The sequence below is a fragment of the Toxoplasma gondii genome, chromosome VIII (assembly GCF_000006565.2).
Source record: "Toxoplasma gondii ME49 chromosome VIII, whole genome shotgun sequence".
Taxonomy (NCBI): Eukaryota; Apicomplexa; class Conoidasida; order Eucoccidiorida; family Sarcocystidae; genus Toxoplasma; species Toxoplasma gondii.
Window position 1 is genome coordinate 3,241,355 of NC_031476.1, and position 19,460 is coordinate 3,260,814.

General features: G+C 56.2%; 1 protein-coding gene across 1 annotated transcript; it reads left to right on the top strand.

Moving 5' to 3' along the window:
• Positions 1–4,007: 4,007 nt before the first annotated feature.
• On the top strand, positions 4,008–17,641 carry TGME49_273800 (WD domain, G-beta repeat-containing protein; the record flags this gene model as incomplete). The annotated part of the gene is made up of 6 exons (XM_002365940.1): positions 4,008–6,341; positions 7,033–14,506; positions 14,952–15,432; positions 15,873–16,281; positions 16,945–17,055; positions 17,549–17,641. 6 exons carry the CDS (start codon positions 4,008–4,010, stop codon positions 17,639–17,641), a joined length of 10,902 nt encoding a protein of 3,633 aa, XP_002365981.1.
• Positions 17,642–19,460: the final 1,819 nt, after the last annotated feature.

A 19,460-nucleotide genomic window follows, 5' to 3' on the forward strand; every position in this document is an offset into this window, starting at 1 on the left:
AACGAAGCTGCCCCATGTGACCCGCAAATATCGTCTATTCCATCGATAATCGATTCCGGGCCTTCATAGCTTTCCCCCTCGAATATGGACCGTCCAGCAACCGCGGAAGCACCTCCGAGATCTTCCGCTGCTGACTCTCCTGCTGTACTCATTGGCAGCCCCTCGCGTAAGGAGTAGTCTGTCAGGGTTGCCGCATCCGGATATCGGAACGTCGGTCTAGATGAGGCCGCTGCCTGCGCGACCGTTTCTTCTGTAGGCGGGAGAACCAGTGTCCGCTGACGATGCCATGGAAGCAGATTGAACGTCCTGAAGAGAACCGACTGGCGCTTAGGAGGCGGCGACGGTTGTGACGTCGGGCGAAGTGACAACGGTCTCGGGCGCGCTTCTGCAGGTTCAGAAATAGCTCGCGTGTGTGAGCTGGGAAACCTTCGCCCAGACCGGGGCCCCCCACGAGACTGCGAAGGTGATACTACGGATTCGGCTCGCTGCAGGGACAGTGGAACGAGATGAATTCCGTTTGGCCTCGAGGGAGTGTGGATCCCTTCAGCACATGCACTGCAGGGGTAACCCGCAGCGCTCGTGAGGGTAGGAAGGCTCTTCATGGTGTGCCCGAATCCGCCAGAGTTGATGGGCGTCAGACGACTGCGTCCCCGGATGCCTCTTCACACCTTACCCACAACCTCTGTGCACTCAATGACCACAACTAGTCGACAGAAAGTGGGACTGGGTTCCGGAGTTCAGAGTTGTACCACCCACGGCGACGATATGTGTCGAAGAAGAAAAACTATTCGAACGGGGACTTGCAGTGAAGCATTTCATTGCCCAAGAGCACAATGTAGGTTCTGCCTTTCTGATGTAGCACATATACTCTTTTGCAAATGGACAAAAGAAAAACGAAAGCTGCACATTGACGAAAGAGGCAAACATGCTACCTGCAGCGATAAGCTCTCTAAGATGGATCACGGTGTTTTGCACGCAACGTATTTGCCCGAACTGCAGCTTTCAAACTACGCGCCGAGCTGGTGCACCCGCCATGAGGCATCGATGCAAAAGTGTCTCGAAGCGCTTCTCCAGAGATACGAACGATGACGTCCCCCATCCTGTAATATACGCCCGTCAATGAAGTGAACTACAACCCATACCTTGGTGTCTCCTGGTCACAATAGCAGACTGGATCAAGAGTGATCCTGCAACAGAACTCAGAGAGCCAAAAAACGGTACGAATTCTAATCGGCTTTCTCTGCGTCTCAGCAAAGGCAGCCAAGGCTGCCAGCCGTGGCCGTGCGGCGAAGGGGGATATCTGTTTTTTGCCAGCGAAATTCGCGGCAACAACGCTGTTTGACGCCGTCTCTTCCGTAGGCATTTCCACGATTATATAAGTTGTCCTTCTTGTCACAAAGTCTGGTCACAAAAATGACTCATCCGCGCCTGTGCTCAGGTCAGAGCATCTAAACAGATGACTGACGGAATGCCTTTTCGGCATTCCACCCCAAATACTACCGCGTCGTAGAGAAACGCCTTCAGGACGACGAATCTGGGAAACGGAACAGAAGATCGGGCAGCAGCGTCGACGCTATTTCCTCCACAAAGGCAGCAACGCACATCTGCACGATACCGCACCGAAGTGAGAACAGGGCGAAGCGACAGATACATACATGTCCTCCCGCTCTCCTGGCTTGACCTAAGAAATGTCGTGGTTTTTTCCCGACGGTCGATAAAGCAGTTTTGAAAGACTTATTCAGGAGGGTGTATTTCGCATATGTGTTTGCGGTCCAGTCTAGTAAGCCTAGTAAGCGTCATCTTTGCCGCACACGGTTATATATAGTCCAGAGTTCGTGCATTTTATGTTCAAGAGGCAAGCATGCGGCTGCAGGCTTACAAAAAACAATCACATAGGGCAGCGGGTTGTCTTTGTCCATCCGTCTGCACCGTCGCAGTAAAAACCCCGACACTTCAACCACTGGGCGGCAGGCGACAAAATCGGTGATAACGTAGATGGGGGACGTTTGCATCGTTTGCGGAAATACCCGAGGTCTCTGCCTGATCATGCTAGAACACGGGATGGCCAGGCGCCAGCGAACTGGGTGAGCGGGTTCTTGTTTGTACACCTTGCAAGATTTTTGAGTTTTCTGTCTCATGTGTCGAATTGCTGGACGTTTTACTTGGCTATGTAGATGCTACTCCGTCGCATGAGAAAACCAACGAAATGGTCTGCAGGGGCAGCGCAGAGCTACATTGTGAGTCACACTTCGTCCCCACTTAGATTCTTGAAAAACCGTGGCAGATTCAGACTAAATTCACTGGCATCTTCTCAGTTACCATGGTGACCTCTAGAGCGAGAGAAGTAATGGATGAAGTCGGAGTTGTTTGACGCAGCTACAAGTTACACCATGATGCCTGTCCACTTGGTCAGATGGCGCTGGTCTACAATATCGCTTTGAAACACCGGAGCGAACACTCTAAGGGCGACCTGAAAGCTGAGCCACGCCAGGATGCCATTTGCTACAATGTTGGAGCCAAATTAAGAGTTTCTTCCATCCGCTTCATGCATTCATATATTTACAACGGTTGTACACAGAACAATCCGCTCCAACACCCTGTCGTCGTTCCGTTTCTCTAGGATGGTTTTACCTCATCACATAAGGTTTCAGGGACTTTGTGTAGCGGCACGGCAGCAGTGTACTTGTTGAAACGCTGTCAACGAATGACGATGATCCCAAAAGCATACTTGGATCGACGGGTTTGAACTTCCCGCTTATTTCGATTGATTCCCCTAAATCTGCAGTTCCTTCAGGCTTGACGGTCAAGTCGAAAAGAAATCAGCCACCGCGCCAACCAACATTCTCTCTATAAAGCAGCCGTGCCCGTTACAACCACACGAGCTGAGAGAAAAGCCTGACTGAATACCAGAACGTCGAACACATCATTTAGGTTTCTCTCCCCGTTTGCGGAAGATGACATCCTATGTGCATTACAATCGACGTCATCCCGCTGATATTATCAACCTTAGAACCATTTTCTAAGGGTTCCCTGCAGAGCCCGTTAACTACACGTGTGCCGGCGGTAATGATGGATCCGCATGCAGTACATTCGAGGCGCTGTGTCAACTATCGCTTGCGGGCTTGTGTGCGCTGATCCAAGTGGCTTCGTTCACGTCTACTTTCCCCTCGTTTTCTACTACAAAACCCCGTCAAGAGGCGCCAAACTAGAATTTATGGTCCTGTCTTTACTGTGCCGTTTCCCGTCCTGTCCTACCGCTGTTTCGAAGCGATCGTCCGCGAGCTGACGGCTAGAAAACGAGCTGCAGCCGCCCACCCACAACGACACATTGTCTTGCAACTTTTTGGTGTCTTTCGTTTCCTGGTTGCCTCATCAGATGGTTCTTCACTAGAACGAAACACTTTTCATGGGAAAATTTCCCCAGCGGCCCGCATCTCTAGTGCCGGTCGTGCCTCAGATATGCAGGTGTGTGTGGCACTTTTTCCTCGGCCATTTGGACATGTCGCCTACGAGTATACGCTTGTCTACCTGAACAAAATTATCGGCGCTGGAAAACGAGCGAATGCTGATGTTGTGGGGAGACCTGCATCCTTCGTGAACATACCCGAGTGGTGCTACGGTCGTTTCCGGTGTCGGCCTGGAACTTTTGTGTCCCTAGTGGATAGACCTCCGTCCACATGTGAACCCCTAGAGTCCAGTTCACCACACAGATGGTAAAACCGTATTTTCAGTGGTGGAAAAAACAGAGTCGAAAGTGGCTTTGTGTGCTGTAGAGCGAGGGCTCTCAGCAGTTCGTCCTCTTGCAGTTAAGATACCTCAGCGTTCTTTCCAGGCGCATCAATCTCCACGGGCTGTCCCTAGGCGTCGAACATGCTTCGGGAGAACCTCCTCTGCATGTCACTTTTGTCCGCTTTTGACAGCTGAGAAGTGCGGGGCCCTCCCCTTTTTCACCCGACCCCTGGCTGTGACACTTCGAAAGAGAAGTGTGCCTCCCCCAAGGACAGAAAATGTCTGGCGGAGGCCCGCCACCGATGCCTTCCATGCGGTCGTCCTTTTCTCCAGACCACCATTTGTGGCTCTCATCTCTCATCTGGCCCGACATTCCTCTGCAAGCGTCTATTTCCTGCATCGCCGTCAATCCAAGATGCACAGTTTTGGCAACAGGCACCCACACTGGCCACATTTACATTTGGCAACTGAGTGCGGTCCATGCCGCTCTGGCCTGTCCAGAAAGCCGCGTCTGCCGGCTTGGCTCGAACGCTGTGGCTGGGGATGCTCCGTCGTCGCATGCGGACCCGCCTTCCGAAAATCGGCTCTCGGTTTTGCCGCCGTCAGCTGATGGCTTCTCCACCGAGCAGAGCGCTGTGCCCGAGGGCAAGGAAGACGCAGCGTGGAGACCGGAAGATTTTGGAACCGGACGCGACCTTACTCAGGGAGACTGCAGCAGACAGAGAAACGCCAAGGTCTGCAGAGAATCGGTCTCCTCACGGAATGATGGTGCCTCTGGAAATGTCTCCGGCGACTTGCCAACCGGCAGTTCCCGGACTGAGTCGTCGCCGTTTTCGTCCGCTTCGACGAACGCAGGCGGAGCCAGCTTCGAGGCTCCTCTCCCGCTTGTCCCCCATTTGATTTTGATCAGTGAGTGGGGCGGATCTGCGCCGGTGATCGAGTGCGTCTTTGCCGTCGCAGCGGCGCCGCTGGTGAACGCATGCAGTGAAGAAGTATTGGTGTCTATACACTCGGACAGCAAACTGCGGATCTGGTCACTTCTCGACGGCCGGTGTCTGTCGGCCACGAAGCAGTTTCCGTATCCCTTGATCTCCATTCGCGTGCTGTCCGATCGGCGTTACGTCGTTTTAACTGGCAAAACCGGCGCGATGGTTTTCGACTTGTGGGCCCACTGTCTTGTGTGTCACCTCTCACTTTCTCTTCCAGGCGTTGCCTCGCCCTCAACTGTCTTTGCGCGTCAGCCAGGTGACGCAGCGCTTCAGGCGGTGCCGGGGGGCTCGGCGCCTGACAGCGCTCGGGGCCCTGGAGGAGCGGGGGAGTTCTATGGGAGACGAGATGAAGCGAAGAATCCGCTTTCGAGAGCCAACAGCGGGAGAATGTCCAGACGCTCCCCCAGGGAAGTGACGGAAGCTCCGAAGGCATGGCCGTGTGTCTGTCTCATCGCTACGGCCACCAGCCCGCCTCCAGACTGCAGCGAAGATGGACTACGAAGAGTGCGGACTTTGTTCCCGAATCTACTAGGTGACCTGCCATTCCCTCCTCTCTCATCGCAGGGGAACCCACAGCCGGGCAGTGAAAGACAGTCCACTGCAGAAGGAGTCATCTTTCGAAGCTCGTCTGGGGGAGACGCCGGAAGGCCGCCACCGGAAAACAGCATGGGTGTGTGTCCCCAAGGTCTCCCGCCTGACGCTCCCGCCTCGTGTGCGTCCTCGTCGTTTTCGCCCTCTTCGTCCTTTGCGTTGCTCCACCAACAGTCGAAGTCCCTATCCCCCACAGAGCAAGTCTTACGAGGAGACTCCTTTTCGTTCTTGGCTTTTCCTCAGGCCTCTGCAGAGGACTTTGCCCCGCCCTTTCCCCGTCTCAACACAGCCCCCCGGCACCGCGCCACAGAGGCTCCAGGAGGGAAAGGAGCCTCCCCTCTGTGGCCGAGTGATTCGGCCTTCTTCCACTTGGCTCCCGAAGACTCCCCTGAGCCGGGGCTCGTGCCGCCCTTCCTCGAGCAGCCCGTGACTGTCGCTGGACTGACGCCAGAGGGCCGCCTAGCTGTCTGGGACCTGCAGGCAGTCTTGGCTAGCTGGGAGGAGCAGCAGACACAGCTCGACGGGATGGGTGGGCGCGCACTGTTTCACGGGAAGCGGGAACACACAGTCTTTGGCTCGTTGGTGTCTCAAGACGCGGCTAGCTCGGCCCCACAGCGATACGTCGCCGGCACCACTCAGGGACCGTCGGGGCTTCCGGAGGAAGCTGCCGGGGATCCAGGACCGCCTGGAGACCGCAGCGCGGCTTCAGCGGCTGTTGGGGGTGCCGCGGGGCCTGGACGGAAAGGAGGCTTCTCCGGGGGACCGTACCATTCGAATTCCATGATCGGCCTACGCGACCCGCTGGCAGGAGACACGGCGGGAAACGGAGGAAGAGACAGAAAGAAAGGGACCAAGGCAGGATCTTCAGTCGGCGAAGGAGCCGCGGCAGTCCTCCAGCCCATGAGGACAGTGTTCGGCGGCATGTTCGGAGTTGGAGGAGAGGACGAATCGGATGACGAAGGTGACGAGGCAGAGGACAACCAAGCATCCAAAGGAGTCGAACCCGTATTCGTCTCCAGCGTCTGCTGCGAAGTACGCCAACATAAACATCTACATATTTTTTTTTACACATAAATCTGTATGCATGCACAGTGCGATTGCGAATTCAATTGTGCGGACACTGATGTATAGTTACGTTGGCAAATAGACGGAGAGAGAGCGAAGCCTTCGAAAACGGAGAAAGAGACGTATGCACCGAAACCGTATTGTAGCACGGCAGCAGGAAACCTATGCACAAAGCGAATGGGGCAGGCAAACACAGGAAACGCTTTTTGTCCATACGTCGCTGTATGTCGAATGGTCGAGGTCTGGGCGGATGAGAGACGCTGTCGTGCGTAAGGAAGAAATAGCTACCGAGCTGTGAGCGTTCGTACACAGTCCAAGCGCTGGACATTCGCCAGCCGGCTACTCTGCTCATTGCCGTTCCCTCACGCTTTCATGGACCCTTTAAATTCTCCCGACGTCTTCGCCACCTCTGCGCCAGAAACTGAAAAACTCTGTCTACTACCTCCCCGTGTAGTTACCTGACCCTACAATGGAATTGACTCCCGAAGACAGACAGTCACGATTCTGCCACACCTCAGTGCTCATGTTGCCTTCCTCGGTGCCCTTGTTTCTGTTGTATTGCGAATCTTCGTCGCCTCTGTAACGTCCGTTACGGTCCCCAACTGCGGTTTACTCCCATACACTGGTGGGTGTTTCTGATTCATGCACTGTTCTTCAGCCCTCATCGATTCCTGAAGTTGGCGGGAGCGGCGCCTCTAGTCTCCTCTCTGTGACTGCCTCATTCCTCGTCGCGCTGAGCTCCGAGAGCCTCGTCGTCTGGCGTCGCTTGCCCCGCATGTGCAGCCCGTCGGCGTCGCCTACTTCGATTTCCTACAGCCCGTTTCTGGACATTCCAGTCACCACCCTCACCTCTCCCGCGGCGTCCTCAAATTCCGGATTCCTAGGGCCCGGTTGTGCCCACACAGGAGACAGCCGAGACCGATCGAGCCAGAGCCAGGAGGAGGCCGAGGGGCGAGGAGACACTCGCGGCGAGGCACTGTCGTTGGCATGGTGCCCAGCGGTGTTTGGAGACACCTGGGGCGAAGGGGAGATATCCCAGGGACTGCCCGTGGGCTGGAGTGGCTTGCACCTTCTCCCCTACTCGCGACAGGTGTCTCGCTTCTGCGAAGAACTGGAGGCCCTTGAGCGACAGCGCAGCTCGGCGAATCAGGGGGCGCGAGCGGCGAGTGAGAACGAATGGACTCTTTCTATTCGAGGGCGAGGGTCGTCCAAGGCGTCGGAGTCTCGTGGGAGCTCGATAGAGAGTGGAGGCCTCGGGACGCATTTTTCCTGCGAAAATGTCGAGGCTGTTCTTCTCGCGTGGACCTCAGACGGTGCTCTTCGGGCGTTTCTTCTTCCGCTCCTCGACGCGAGCTTCCTGCCCAGTTCCACGTTGTCTCTCGCATCCGGAGGGCTGCCGGGAGGCCTCTCCCTCGCTCAAGGCATCCTCATTGGCCACATGCCGGACGACCTTCTTGGAGGCGAAGACACACCCACGCCTGTTTTCCTTCCTCTCTTCTCGCGCTTCTCTTCTGCGGTGGGTGGGGGTGCCCGACGGTGCTTGGGAGGGGGCGAGGTGGGAGAGCGCAGTGGCGGGGACAGAGAAGAAGGAAGACGAAGGAGAAGAACGGCGGAAATCGTTGGAGGGCTCCTGTCGCTGGGTGTCTCCCTGGAGGTCTCCGACCGTGTGACAGTGGCCTCGTGGAGTCTGGAGACAGTGGAGGCGATGCCTGCGGTACGAGACAACCCTCACCGGTTTGTGAGGGCCAGCCAGAGCAAGGATGCTCGACTGCCGCTGGAGGGGGAGGGGCTAGATGCACTGCTGTCCCCTGGCCGCTTGACTAACGCCCCCTCAGAACATGAGGCGCGGGATCCTCAGTTCGAGGAATCCCCCTTCGGTCAGGCGTCTTCGTCTTCCTTTCCAAGTTCTCGTCCGTCCGCCAAACCCCCGAGAACGTCCGCGCTTCGTCTTCGCGTCTCGCTGCGGGCGTCGATAAGTGTCGGCGAGTTGTGGCTGCTCCCCTCCACACTTCGTTCGAGTCTTCATCGCACCCTCTTCCCCCCGGTCCCGACTGTGCTCGACGGCGCCCGCGAGGACACAAAAAGGCCCTCCCTCGCCTCGAGGCGGAAGCCCCAGGGCGGCTGCCTCTTGCTGGGACAGGGGCGCGAGTGTGTAGACACGGGCGAGGCTGTGCGTGCACGGTTCTGGCGCCTCACTGGACTGCTGGAACAACGAAGGCACCTTAGCGAAGGTCGGGCCTGCCTGAGCTGTCTGGCAGGTCCGGAACTCGAGAGCGGGACTGGCGAGCGGAGTTTGGACGGTGGCACACACCCCACCAAAAATCCTCTTTCTTCACACGCGGGATGTAGCCTGCAAATGGACGCCCCGGCGTCTTCGCGCGTGTCTCCAGATACCAACGGAGCGTGTACATACACCTCAGATCGGCATATATTGTCCTGGTGTCTGGTGGAGTCCCACGGCCAAGTTTTCCTCATTTGCAGTGCGTCAGATGGGGCGGCGCTAGGACTCTGTCTGAACCACGTCGCTGCGCGGCTGAGGCTCCATCGTCACTTGGCTGGAGAGACCGCTGGGCACTCTGCAACTTGTGGACACTCTTGGAAGGGGCTGGTAAACGCAGATCGTGCTTCCCAGAGTGTCTCTACAGACGACACTCTGTTCTTGAGCGGGTCTCGCGATCTGGCCCCGTGGCCGAATGCCTGCCATGTGCTGCCCAGTTTGGTGCGTCTCCCCACTCCGGCGACACACCCCGGTTTGGTGGCTGCCGTGGAGGCGCAAGGCGCGCGCCGGAGTCTGGGCAAGACCGGCTGGAGGAGACGCGGACCCTCTGAGGCCACACCGCGAACGCGAGGGTGGGGTGGAGACAGCGTGGACGGGGGCGCGAAATCGAGACGGGGAGAACAAGAAGTCTGGGGACTCGTGGCTGGAAGCGCGCGAGGCTCTCCCCTTCGCTCGCTGTCCGCGGGGGTGGGCGCAGGAGGCGAGTCGACGACGACGTGTCTGCCGACGTCTGACGATTTGGAACCAGACGCGTTTTCGGACTTCTCGTCTGAGTTATCGTCTCAAGGATCCTCGGAGGAAACGTTCTCCGAGTTCGCCAGCGAGGAGTCGTCTGCACAAGCTTCATCGGCTTCTGGAGTCTCGTCGCCGGGATCCTCCGAGGACGAAGAGGAGAGAAGATCGCCTTCCATCGCCTCGCCTCTTGGCCGATCTCTCTCGAGGTTGTCCACGCGCCGCCGTGTGCGGCCACCTCCTGGCGCGCCTCCCCAGTCGCCGACGCCTCTGTGTGCGGCTCCGCCGGTAGCAGTAAAGACGCAGGTGACCCACTTCTGTTCTCTGAGCTCGGTGCTGCTCGCTGGAGGCACGAACCGAGGCGACATTCTCTTCTGGCGGCTGCCCTCCTTCTCCGTTTGCGGATATCTCCCTCGAGCCCTGCCTGCGCCTGTGTGCGCGATGCTGCGCGTCTTGTCGGTGTGCGGCGGCCAGGGCGAAGCGCAGTTCGACTCGAACTGTTTCTTGGTGGCCGACGCCACGGGGCAGCTCACCCTCGTCGACGCGGCCAAGTGCTGCGGGTGTACAGACACCTCGAGTGCAAATCCGCCAGACACCGAGTTCCACGCTTCGCTGTCTGCTCGGCGTCAGAAGCCGGACGGGGCTTCTGCCGATCGACGCCACGGAGTGCCCTCGACCAGTGGGGCGTCCAGGGAGCCCGCTAGCCAGACCAAAGATCGAGGCGAAGAGGATTCGCGTGGGCCGCAGGAAGCCGAGCAGAGACAGCAGCGAAGCGCGCCTGGCGCACGACCAGACGAGCAGGTCGCCTCGAGTCTGGGCTCGAATCTGGCTCCAGGGCTGGAGCCAGTGCTGTCAGAGAAAGGGCTCGTCGAAAGCCCCATGTACGTGCACTACCGCGCCTCGACGTGGAGTGTACGTACACCCGAGCTTCTCCAGGCGGTGCCGCGGCCGTGCAACTGGTCGGGTGTGTTTCAGCTGGAGCGGCCGGAGGGAGCGCCGTGGCGGACGTTGGGCTCTTCCGGCTCCCTCGAGGGCGGTCTCTCTCCCGCAGCGTCGCTCGTGGCTCCACACGCGATTCGTAAAGTTGCGGTGGATCTCTTGTCAGATACCATTTGTTGCATCACCGTGTCGGCGCGCTTCTTCCTGTGGAAGATTCAGACCGGGCAGCTCCTGAAGGAGGGGCCGCTGTCGAGGATTGCCGGCATCTTCGCACCCGACGTCCCCGACGCACACCTCTTCTATTCTCGCACCTTCCTGCAGAATCCGCATCTGTACTCCTCTTCGCCCCACCTCGAGATGACCGTTTGGGGGTTCGCGCTGGGACATCTCCAACTCGCTTCCTCCTCCTGTTGCCGCTGTTGCCACTTAGCCTGCAGTTCTTCTGCTTCCTCGCCTCGCCGTTCGGGAGCGAAATGGGCCAACCTGGCGCCGAACACAGAATCTCAGATGGTCGCGGCTGGCGACGTGGACCCGTGTGCGCAGAGTGGAAGCCAGGAGACACTTCTGAACGCCGAGCCTCCCTTCATCGCGGGTGAGCCGCCTTCCGCACCGTCGTCTTCAGACGTCGCTGAGAAGCGCCAGTCGTTTCGTCGGCGACGAGGCGAGATTCGAAAGGAAAGAAAGGACAGAGGCCAGAGCAGTGCGTGGGCTTCCCTCTGTTGCCACGCATCCGCGAAAAGCAGCATCGAGGCGCATCGAACGCTGCCTAGCGCCGCTGTCCTACTCCTCCCGGTTTCGCAGTTTCTCCAGCCCTGCTACCCCCCCAGAGTGGCGCTGCCTACTGGAGCTTCGGGCGCTGGCACCGACCGGGCCGCAGGCCTGGGGTCCAGCCGGGGCGCGGAGACCCCGCTGGCCGCGCATGCACTCGCACTCTGCTCTGCGTTTTTGCCTTTCGGCGTCAACGCGTCAGTCGATGCTGGCCTCCAGGAACTGTTTGCCTTCCTCTCGCCGTCGCCCTTGCCCCTTGTGCCGGGCGTTATCGGCGCAGACCTAGCGATCTCGTTCTCGCTGCCGCTTCTCTTGATTCACGGCATCCTCCACGACTCCTACGTGCGTCAGGCCCTCCGCGCCGCCACGGTGTGCGCGAGGCACCCGGGGGTAGACGCACGCACTTCCCTGCGCCCCCTCGAAGCTGCGCCTTGTTGCCACCAACCCTCGCTGTCTCATAACTTGCTTCTTCACCAGCGATCAGTCTTCCAGAGCTACGAGGTCTGCAACAGGGAGCCTCCGCGAGCGTCGGCTTCTCTCTCAGGATCTTCGTCATGTTTGTCTGCTTCCTCTCCTTCCCGCATGATCGGCTCTGACATAACGGGGTCGCCCCTGGACGGCGCGAGCGCGAGGGAATGTCTGGAAAGCTTCTCGTCTTTTGCAGCTGCGCTAGCGGAGCGTGACGCCGTCTGGACGGTGCATGCAGCGAGTGAGGTTGCACGGGCGCCGGCCTTCCCAGACGCGATGTCGTCTGTCGTGTCGCACCTCATACAAAGAGAGCAGCGGAGTCAACTGAGGAAGGCAGGATGTAGCAGCGCAACGACTCCAGCAATCCTCGCTGTCCAACAACGCCTGTGGCGCCTCCAGAAGCTGCCGGGTCTCTGCAGGTCCGCTGCGGCCCTCAAGGCCCTCGTCGCCTCTGGACCAGCCGCTGTGCTGATCGCTTCAACTGCGTGTCCGTCTGTGGTATCTCAACGGACTTCTCCGTCACCTGCTTCGGCTTCCCTGTCGCTCGCTGCGAAGGTGCGGGGTCAGCCAGCATCCCGAGAGGTCTCGCAGGCCCGACGGCGCAGCAAAAAAAAGAGCCTCCCGTCAGGCTGCGATCTCTCTGGCATAGACCTTCCTCCGCCGCCAACGTGTGAAGCCCTGAATCTCTTCGGACTCCCGTCTGTAGCAAGCAAGGGTGCGGGGGCCCTCCGGGTGTCGGCTGCGTCGCCCGTCTGTTTCTCCTCAGCATCTTCGCTCTCTCTCACTCCGAGCTTCTTGGGCGCCGACGCGGCCGTTGGACTGGGCCTCGGGGGAAGCAGGCGCGACTCTCGAGGAGCCCCGGGATTTCCCCAGGGACCCCTTTCAGGGCGAACCGGGGGCTACGTTTTTGGGCTTTTCTTTGCCTCGTCTACCTCCGCATTTCTCTCCGCGTCCGTGTACTCCGCCTCCACTGCGAGCCGCGCCTCAGAAGGCGCCAGAGTCCGTCTGCTGCAGGCCCTGGACGAAACGCAGAGCTGCGGCGCTGTCGGGACCACGAGCCGTCAGCTGCAGATCCAGATTCAGCACCACCAAAAAAGCCTTTACCACCATCTTCACGTCCTCCAGATGCAGCAGAAGCGCCTTGAGGCCAAGCTGTGCCCCGAGCAAGAACAGCCCGCGGAGGCTAAGAGACAGGCCACAGACGAGAGAGAAAATACAGTGCATGTCGGACCAGAAACGAGAGTCAAGAAACAGACTCTACCAGCTTCCGAAGTAGAGACTCCCGAATCCGGCGCTCCCATTTCTTCATCGTCGTTAACGAATCACATCCGTCAGTTGGAGATCCAGCAAGGTGCGATTCGCCAGCAGCTCATTAGCCTGCAGCAGCAGTTGATTTCCCTGGCAGACGGCGAATACTGGGGAGACGATGGGCGAGCGGAGGGCTCCCGTCGGCTTATACGCGGACGCGAACGGCTAGTGCACCTCTCGCTGTGTGTCGCGACAGCCCCGTGGCCGGGGTTCGCGGCCGTCCAGCGTTTCTGTGAACAGCGCGACGCACTCCGCATTCGCGGACGAGAAACCGCTGCTGTAAGCGCCGATCTCCTGAATGGCGAAGAGAGAGAGCAGGAGGCGCAACGACCACTGAAGGAATCGATTAACCCCAACTCGGCTGCTTCTGCCCCCTCGTCTCCGCCATCCACCTTCTCTTCTCTGACTTCTTTCTCCTCGTTGTCGTCTCTCGCGTCCTCGCCATCGACGCCCGTGTCGTCCGGTGAGGCTGCTAATGCTCACTCTGACGCTTCCAACCTCTTCCGGCTTCTCCTTGCTCTCCGGCAGGAAGAGCGAGGGCTGTGGCTGCGCCCCGGACCCTTCGCGTCCAAGGCGCGCTTCGGCTCTTGCTCTGCAAGCGCCACGGGGAGCGACGAGAGCCGCCAGCGAGGAGGACCTGTGCCCGGCGCCTCAGAGACTCGGCAGGCCTCACTTCCTGCGGCATTTGTGAGTGGCGGACGCCTGCCTCTAGCGATTGGTGGCTGGCCACTGCCGCGATTCGCCCTATATAAGGACACGGCTTTGAGTTCGCCTTCCTGCGCGCAGTTTCTGCGTTTGTCTAGCGCCTCGCTCGCCTCGCCGCATGTCTCCGCGGGCACATCGCTCTCGTTTCTCTCGCTTCTCTCGGCGGCCCTCGTCCCGACTCTCACCCCGCCTCCGCCCTCCGTGGGCGCACGCGCCGCACTGATTCAGGCCTTCTCTGACAATTTTTGTCACTCGTTTTTCCCCTCGGTTTCTCCTGCTTCGACTGCAGATGGTTGGCCCCAGGGCGGAGGCAGAGCAGCCCAGGAGACTGTTCATTTGCGGCATCCGTCAATCTGTGGCGAGTCTCGATCTCAGTCTCGTCTGACATCAATGGAGGACTCCACATCCCGCGGCCCTCCGGATGGGGTCGCTGACCAGCATGTCGCCTTGACACTGGAGAGCCGAAAGGAAGGACAGGCCTCGCTAAAAACGCTGCCTCCCTTTCCTTTCGATGTAGTCCCCGCAGGTCCCTCCTCGCCGCTGCCGTCTCTTTGGCTGTTGACGCTGTGCTTCCTGCATAACTGCCCCTCGCCTTCCCACTCGCCTCACGGGTCGCATCCAAGCGTGGGCGTTTCCGCTTCTTCTAGAGCTGCGGTGTACGTCCACCTCGGAGCCTGTGACCTTCTCAGGCGGGCAATCTGCGCCATGGAGGAGACGCAGCTCCTTCCCTTCGTCGATGTCTGCCTTCAGTTCCTCGGCGCCGGCTGTGCAGTTTCGCAGGCGGACCAAAAAGACGCGCTGCACCGCGCGGCAGAATCTGGCGTTGCGGCTCTGCCTCCAAATCTGGCAGACGAACTCGATGTCACCGGGCAGAGTGAAGTGGCTCTCGTCCTTCTCACAATCATTATTTACGAACGGCCTGGCCTCAGTAAAAGTCAGTGACTGCACGCGAACCAGCACACACATCCTTTTTCTCTCGTTGAATACTTGTTCCTTTCAGCAGGCTACTCTGCTTCACGCATACACGTTTTGAAGTGCGTACAAGCCACAAGTGCATATATATATATATAGATAAATAGATAGATAGATAGATATAGATAAATAGATAGATAGATAGAAGCATGTAGGCTGATGTGTCTGTCTGTAGTTAAACAAATATGGCGATGCATGTGTAAGGTCTCTCCCTGTATATACTGTCTCGCTCCATATGGTCTGTCGTCTGTGTCTTATTCCCCACGATGTTTGTGTGCTCGTGTTCGCGGCTGCTCAACAACTCCATGTGAAGTCATTTCATATGAAACATGAGGATACGCCTGTGGGTGTTCTGTGCTTCGAGGAGGATTCCCGGTTTCCCCCCTGTCTCTCCGTTTCTCTCTCAGTTGCAGGACTGAACGTGGGCATCATCGTAGGGCACCACCTGGCTCGCGCGTTTTTGGGGACGCTTCTGCCTCTCGCAGCTGCAGGGCCCTCGGCGTCTGCCGGCGGCATCGTCGCGCATGCGTCGGCTGGGGTGGCGTCCCAGGCTCGGGGGGGAGTGCCACCGGTCGCGCGCGCAGAACTGCTTATGGAGTTGTTTGCCTTGGGGCTGGGCATTGTGTGGGACACTACGTGTTTGTTGAGTCGATCCATTTCGGCTCTCTTGGATGGTTACGTCCCGCGAAGCCTCACAGCCAAGTTGACAGGCAACAACGGCGCAGGGGAGGCGCTTCTGCCCGACGAGCTGCTTCTCTGCCAGCTCATGGCTGCCATGTTCGCCTTTACCTTGCGGCCCCAGTGGAGCGCGTGCAGCTCCCTCATTCTCACCCGCCTCGCCCGCACGAACTTCTCGCTGTTCGTCAAAGTTCTCGGCAGAGCTGCCGGGTGCGTGAGACAGAGGCCGCTGTGCGGGAGGCAGGCCTCAGGTGTCGCCGCAGCGAGGGGAACGCCATCCCGACTCGCGCCGCTTGCCATCCCCTGCTTCTTGATATATCTCCATATTTGTTTTTCTGTCGGCCAACGCTTTTGGGAAGGAAGAAAACAGAGCTCCTTTCATACACGTCTATATCTGCACATGGGTGTGCTCGTCTACACGCAGATCCATTTACACATTGTCCTGTATGTTACTCCTTGCATGACGTATGTACATACTATAAAGATATATTCTCCGACGTCAATGCGCACAACTATCTACATCTATATACACGTAGATGTATAAATGTTCGTATGCTTAGACAGAGGTGTTTCCGTATGTGTTTGGTACGACCTGGGGCCGTGCGTGGATGTCATATTTACAGTTTCTCCTGCGGGTTGTGTTCGCTCAGCACTGTTGAGTTTGGCTCCGAGTATACGGCAGCGGCGTTGCTGACTCTCGTCCATTTCAGCGCGCGGATTCCCGAGCTGTCTCTGGAGCTTCTTCCGGACATGGTCGAAGCGGTAGTCCGGTGTCTAGACCCCGCGGAGCCTCACCTTCGTCGTCGTGCACTGAACGCCGCAACGGCGGCTCTGTTTCACCTTGTTCGTTGCTTCCCCATGGCAACGTTTCATCAGCAAACTCAACGCTTCGCTGTAGGCTGCGTGGATGGCCTCATCATCCTCTACGACCTGCGCACTGCCACCAAGTGGAAGGTGCTCGAAGGCCATACAGGCGCCGTTAACTGTCTCTCCTTCTCCGACGATGGATCGCTCCTCGCCTCCTACTCCAGTACCGACTGCACAATGCGCCTCTGGCAGGTGGGCCTGCTGTCCGTCCAAATTGCGAGTCCAAGTATACACATCCATACATTGGTCTTGATCCGTATATATATATATATATATATATATACATTTTGTGATTGTATTTGCATTTGTGCGCATGTCGTTTTATTCACGCACGGATTTCGAATACTACGTATATATAGGAGGCTCGACTGATATACATAATGGACATCATATTCCGTCGTGGTTTGAGATATTGAAGTCGCATGCTATGGAGTCGAAGAAACGTTCACCCGTGCATGTATGCATACTCATTTCCACGTTTATGTGTGTGTGTATTGATGCACACAACCTTCACAATAGCAATTGTGTGTGTGTGTAGATGCGGTGGACTACTGATACAAATGCTGCAGCTTGATCAGGAGATAGGGAAGCAGTATAGTCTGGAGAGGGTCCGCGAGCTTCTCCAGTTGTCTGAATAAACGCCGATGCGGTCAGCAATTATTTATATACATAGGTGCTTACTTTTACACATTCCGTTACGTGTATGCCAGAGATGGTTGGTCCCTGCGCAGGTTCTTTTCCTCGTTTGTGTGCTGACCATGTACATGTGAATGACTCCGAGTCAGTGTTTTTGTCTCACGTGTTTCGCTTTATTTAAATGTGATGGTTCTCGCCTTTCGCGTTTGTTCACTGCAGAGTTCATCTTCCGGATTCTTTGGGGGAATTCTTGGCATTTCAGCAAAGTCACAGAAGGTGATTGAGCTACCGCCCTGCCCCAAGAATATTTTCTGGCAGTCCATCCCTTACGTACGTCACATATCATGTAAAAAAAACTTTGAGACATCGACAGGTTGACTGTGTATCTTCGCCTTGGTAAAACTATTACTTTACCAACTAGCCAACTACATATCAGCTCTTTTTAGAGAATAAATAGCTTGTAAAACTTATATATATATATAAATATCCATTCAAATAGGCATGTATAGGGTGTATAGGGTTCGTATTCAGATGGCTAGAGCATGATTCTGCACGCATGCGTATATTAATGTATGCATATATATACAGTTTTGTGCAGGTGCGAATGTACATCCTGAGTTTTCAGGCATATCCGAATGACCAACTAGATTCGACGTCAATGCAGTTGGACGGTCTTAGTATATTGACTCTGTGGTCTGTAGCAACTCTAATAGATGTTCTGCGGTCCCTGGTTGGACATCGAGATGGCATGCAAATCTGCCAACACGCGTCGAAGCCACTGCGCTTTTTCTGGTCGATCGGTTTGCCTCATTTGTTTTCTCAGCAATTAGAGACCGTTCGCATGGTGAACAAGTCCAAAACGGAGTGGATGATCCGTCGCGAAGATGGCAAGGGCTACATGGTTTTGGTTTCCTAAATCCATCTGTGGGACAGACGACAAGCGGCGTATCTCAAAGGCAACCCGCTTATCTACAAGCCGACAGTATAGCATATATATATATATATATATATATATATATATATACCGGAGTGTTCTCGCATTAGTTTAAGTATATGTGATGGTCGTGAGGACTGCACATTTACAATGTCCGAGCACATGTCTATGCGCTTGAAAAGAAGAATGAAACTACCGAAGATTCGGAACACAGTATTGAGATGCGATGATGTTGATTGAGAAGTTCCAAGACGCTTGAACACCGGCGTCTTTAAATGACGGCCCTCGGTTTGCAGAAAAAAGACGTTTCTGCCTCTTCATGGACACTCATATGTGCACACGCACGTTTGTACATACATTGATACTGAGGAAGACGCAGACACGGATGAAGATTTTTGAATTCTGTAAAGTACACAATCATAGTTGCAGTTTCTTGTGGTGAACGCCTGTGCACCGTATCTCTCATTTCTCTCGCATACGTATAGAGGCCCATTGTAGCGGTTAGTTTTCGATCGACACTGCTTCACCGAAAGATCTCTTCAAGTGCATTGTAACGCACCCCTCAGCGTGTACATCTGGTAGCGATGCTAGGTGAAAACAGAGAAATAGTGACAATGTGCAGCGCAGAACCTTGCGTCTTATACAAGAACCTCATTCATGGGGTTTAGCGAAGGTGTCAACGTGTTTGAAGGCTAGACAAATAGTTAACGTTACTTTTGTCTGTAGAGGGGAGTCGACTACCAGTGGATTCGTACTTCCACGCCGTCCACACGAACCTTAAAACGCAGTTCGAGAGAACCAGCAACACTGCCGTGGATTTTTCAAATCGCGAGAGCGATTCTTTTGTATGTGTACCGGTGGCCGTAGACGGAAGCTGTCTGGCCCTAGAATCTTGCACCCCTCCCGCCAAGCAAACGTAACCCCGACAAGGTGCGCCTCGCCACCATTTTCAACTTGAGACAATTATGCAATCAATCAAAGGGGCAGTACGTTTGTAAAACTCAATCACTTAGCCAGTGTCCGTCCTCCACAGGACTATGCCCTTCACTACAGCTTCGGCTGTCCTACACTTTATTCACCGAAGAAATACCCAGGAAGTAGGTAGACACGATTTTACGCTAGTCCTTCCTACACGGAGAGATTCTACCTTCTGGACACACCATTCGTCCGACGAATTTATGTATGCGGGTGGCAATCTTGATTCATTATGTATCGTCCAAGGAATGGAACCGAAACCTCGTGTGTTTGCACTGAGAATACCCGCCTCTGGTTGCAGCATTTTGGCTTCGTGACTTTAATATGGAGCAGACTGTAATACTTCGAAAGCTCAAACGGTTCCTGTGAAAGAATGAACATGCGTTCTGCCTCATGTTGTGCTGCCCTAAACTGGAACTGGAATCTTACGGGGTACCTTGACAATGTACAGGATGGCCCGCGATCCACTCAGTGCGCTGGAAATGATACGAAACAGAGTGGAAAATGATGATGTGCAGAGTCTTAGCTTCAGGCGACGTGCTTTCAGCCACTTGGCTAAACGAAAAGATGTCCGGAGTGCGAGCATGCACCCGAAAAATGACACACGCAGTCAACGCGGGACAAACGTGAAACTATTGCGAGACGCCGGACTACAGCGACGCTAATCGTCTTCGTTTACTATGTGCCTCGGGAAACCAGCTCCCTTCGCTGAGGTTGTCCTGGGAAAAATCGAAAGTAGCTAGCCTACACTCATTAAGTGAATCATTTCCTTCGTTCCTAACCGCCAAAGGATTGTCTCGCAAGTCTTTTTTTTTGCGGACAGTAC